The 2,525-nt window shown below is 47.5% G+C and overlaps 1 protein-coding gene across 1 annotated transcript in view; it reads right to left on the bottom strand.

The window, feature by feature from the left end:
• The window catches only part of LOC103213388, a 13,667-nt gene extending 13,257 nt beyond the window's left edge, over nt 1-410 (bottom strand). Inside the window, 3 exon segments of the mRNA XM_042783494.1 lie at nt 54-58; nt 208-275; nt 360-410. Coding sequence (XP_042639428.1) covers nt 54-58; nt 208-275; nt 360-410 — 124 coding nt within the window.
• Between the last annotated feature and the right edge of the window lie 2,115 nt (nt 411-2,525).

Below are 2,525 nucleotides of genomic sequence, written 5' to 3'. Positions count from 1 at the left end.
ATGGGGAAGGCTCCCCCCCACAGGTCCTGATGGTCGCCTTACACAATGAATACCGCTTCTATAAAGGTGTAGAAGACCAATGTGAAGGCTTAACGGATATGACTCCATGGCTGGAAGAGTTTCCCCAAGCCTGGGCAGAAACTGCAGGAATTGGATTAGCGAAACACTGACAACCCACTATTGTGAACTTAAAACCCTTTGCCGTACCGGTAAGAGTCCGACAGTATCCCATGCCCAGCGAAGCCCGGGAAGACGTAGAACTCCATATCCAGCAACTGTTATGGGAAGGGGTACTAAAGAGGTGCCGGTCTGCATGGAATACACCTCTCCTCCCAGTAAAGAACCCAGGGGGAGAGTACCGACCAGTGCAGGATCTGAGAGAGGTAAATTGCCGAGTTGAAGACATACATCTCACCGTCCCTAAACCTTAGACGCTTCTCAGCAATCTTCCTCCAGATCATGTGTGGTATACTACCCTGGACTTGAAGGATGCTTTCTTTAGGCTGCCCCTAGCCCCGCAGAGTCAAGACATTCTGGCCTTAAAATGGGTTGACGAAATGGATAAAATCCTTGGCCAGCTGACCTGGACAAGGTTGGTCCAGAGGTTCAAGCACTCACCCACTTTGTTTAACGAAGCCTTGAGTGACAACTTACGTGAGTACCGGAGTCAAAACCCACGAGTAACTTTACTACAATATGTAGATGACTTGTTAATAGTAGTCCCTGACCGGGCAGGGTGCCTTGAAGCAACCAGGAAATTGCTCACCACTCTGGGAGAGCTGGGATATCGAGCTAGTGCCAAAAAAGCTCAGATAGCTAAGCCAGAAGTCACTTATTTGAGGTATAAGTTGAGAAGCTGGGAAGAGGTGGCTCACTGAAGCCACGAAACAGACGATCCTACAGATTCCCCGACCCACAAGCTCGAGACAGATGAGAGAATTTCTAGGAACAGTAGGTTATTGCCAGCTGTGGATTTTACATTTCGCCACAAAGGCAAAGTCACTCTATGAGCTCAGCAGGGAAGGGTCGGAGTGGGACTGGACTCCTGAGAGGAACTCAGCGTTTAAAGAACTTAAAGAAGCACTCCTTAAAGCCCCAGCATTAACATTACCTGACCCCACTAAACCATTTCATCTGTTGGTTGATGAGAAAAAAGGAATAGCCAAGGGGGTCCTAATACAACAGCAGGGGCCAGTAGCATACCTGTCAAAGAAATTGGATCTAGTAGTGGCAGGATGGCCCTGTTGCTTGAGAATTATTGCTGTCACTGCTCTGCTAGTTAGAGATGCAGGTAAGTTAACCCATGGACAGACTTTGAAAGTAACCACTCCCCATGCTATTGAAGGAGTACTCAAACAGCCTCCGGGGAAATGGATAACCAACATCAGATTAACTCATTATCAGAGTCTATTACTTGACACGCCAAGGGTACAATTCTTAGCCCCAATAGTTTTAAACCCCACCACCCTGCTGCCTAACCCTGACCTAGATAAACCTCTACACGACTGCTCAGAAATACTCGCAGAGGTAAATACGATCAGAAAGAACTTGCGAGACTGCCCGTTGGAAAAAAGTGACTTCATTTGGTTCATGAATGGAAGCAATTTCGTACAGGATGGACTGAGGTATGCAGGAGCCGCGGTCATAAATAACCAGGAGGAGACTATTTGGGCAGATGCTATGCCACCAGGAACTTCCGCCCAGAAAGCTGAACTTATTGCCCTGGCAGATGCATTGGAAAGGACAGAGTGGAAGAGGCTAACAGCCTATATGGACAGTCGTTATGCGTATGCAACTCTTCATATACATGGCACAATCTACCAAGAGTGTGGGTTCAAAAACACAGAAGGAAGAGAAATAAAGAACCAGACAGAAATTCTTCGCTTATTATCAGCTGTGACCCAGCCATGAATGGTAGTGGTGGTTCACACCCCAGGACATCAGAGAGGACACTCCCTTGAAGCAAGAGGCAACCGAGCCATGGACCAGGCAGCTAAGAGAGCTGCCTTCCAAATGGTACAAATTCTAGTAACTAACTTACCTTGTCCGCAACTGGAACCCCTGCCTCCTACTCCCAACTACTCAGTAGAAGACATACGGTGGGTTGAGAGATCACCACAGATAGAAAAAGATCAGAAAGGATGGTATATGGACTCAGAGGGAAAACTGATTCTCCCAGAAGAATTGGGGCGGCATCTTCTCACACACCTCCACCAAGTGACTCACTTAGGGGAATGGAAAATATTGGAGTTATTGGACAAAGGGCAGGTCTGTATGCCCCATCAGAAGCAAGCAGCTCAGAATGTGGTGGACCGGTGCTGGGCCTGTCAGGTCATGAAAATAGGGAAGAGGAAAAACACACACACAGGTATGAGGAGGAGGGGGAGGGAGCCTTGCCGTCATTGGGAAATAGATTTTACTGAAGTTAAACCAGGTAAATATGGATACAAATATCTCTTAGTGTTAGTGAATACCTTTTCAGGTTGGGTGGAAGCGTACCCCACAAGAAGGGAAACAGCAGTGGT

Source organism: Orycteropus afer, unplaced genomic scaffold (assembly GCF_000298275.1).
Source record: "Orycteropus afer afer isolate SDZICR_OR568_19922 unplaced genomic scaffold, OryAfe1.0 scaffold01925, whole genome shotgun sequence".
NCBI lineage: Eukaryota > Metazoa > Chordata > Mammalia > Tubulidentata > Orycteropodidae > Orycteropus > Orycteropus afer.
Note: the sequence above shows the minus strand (reverse complement) of the source record. Positions and strands in the feature narration are given on the sequence as shown.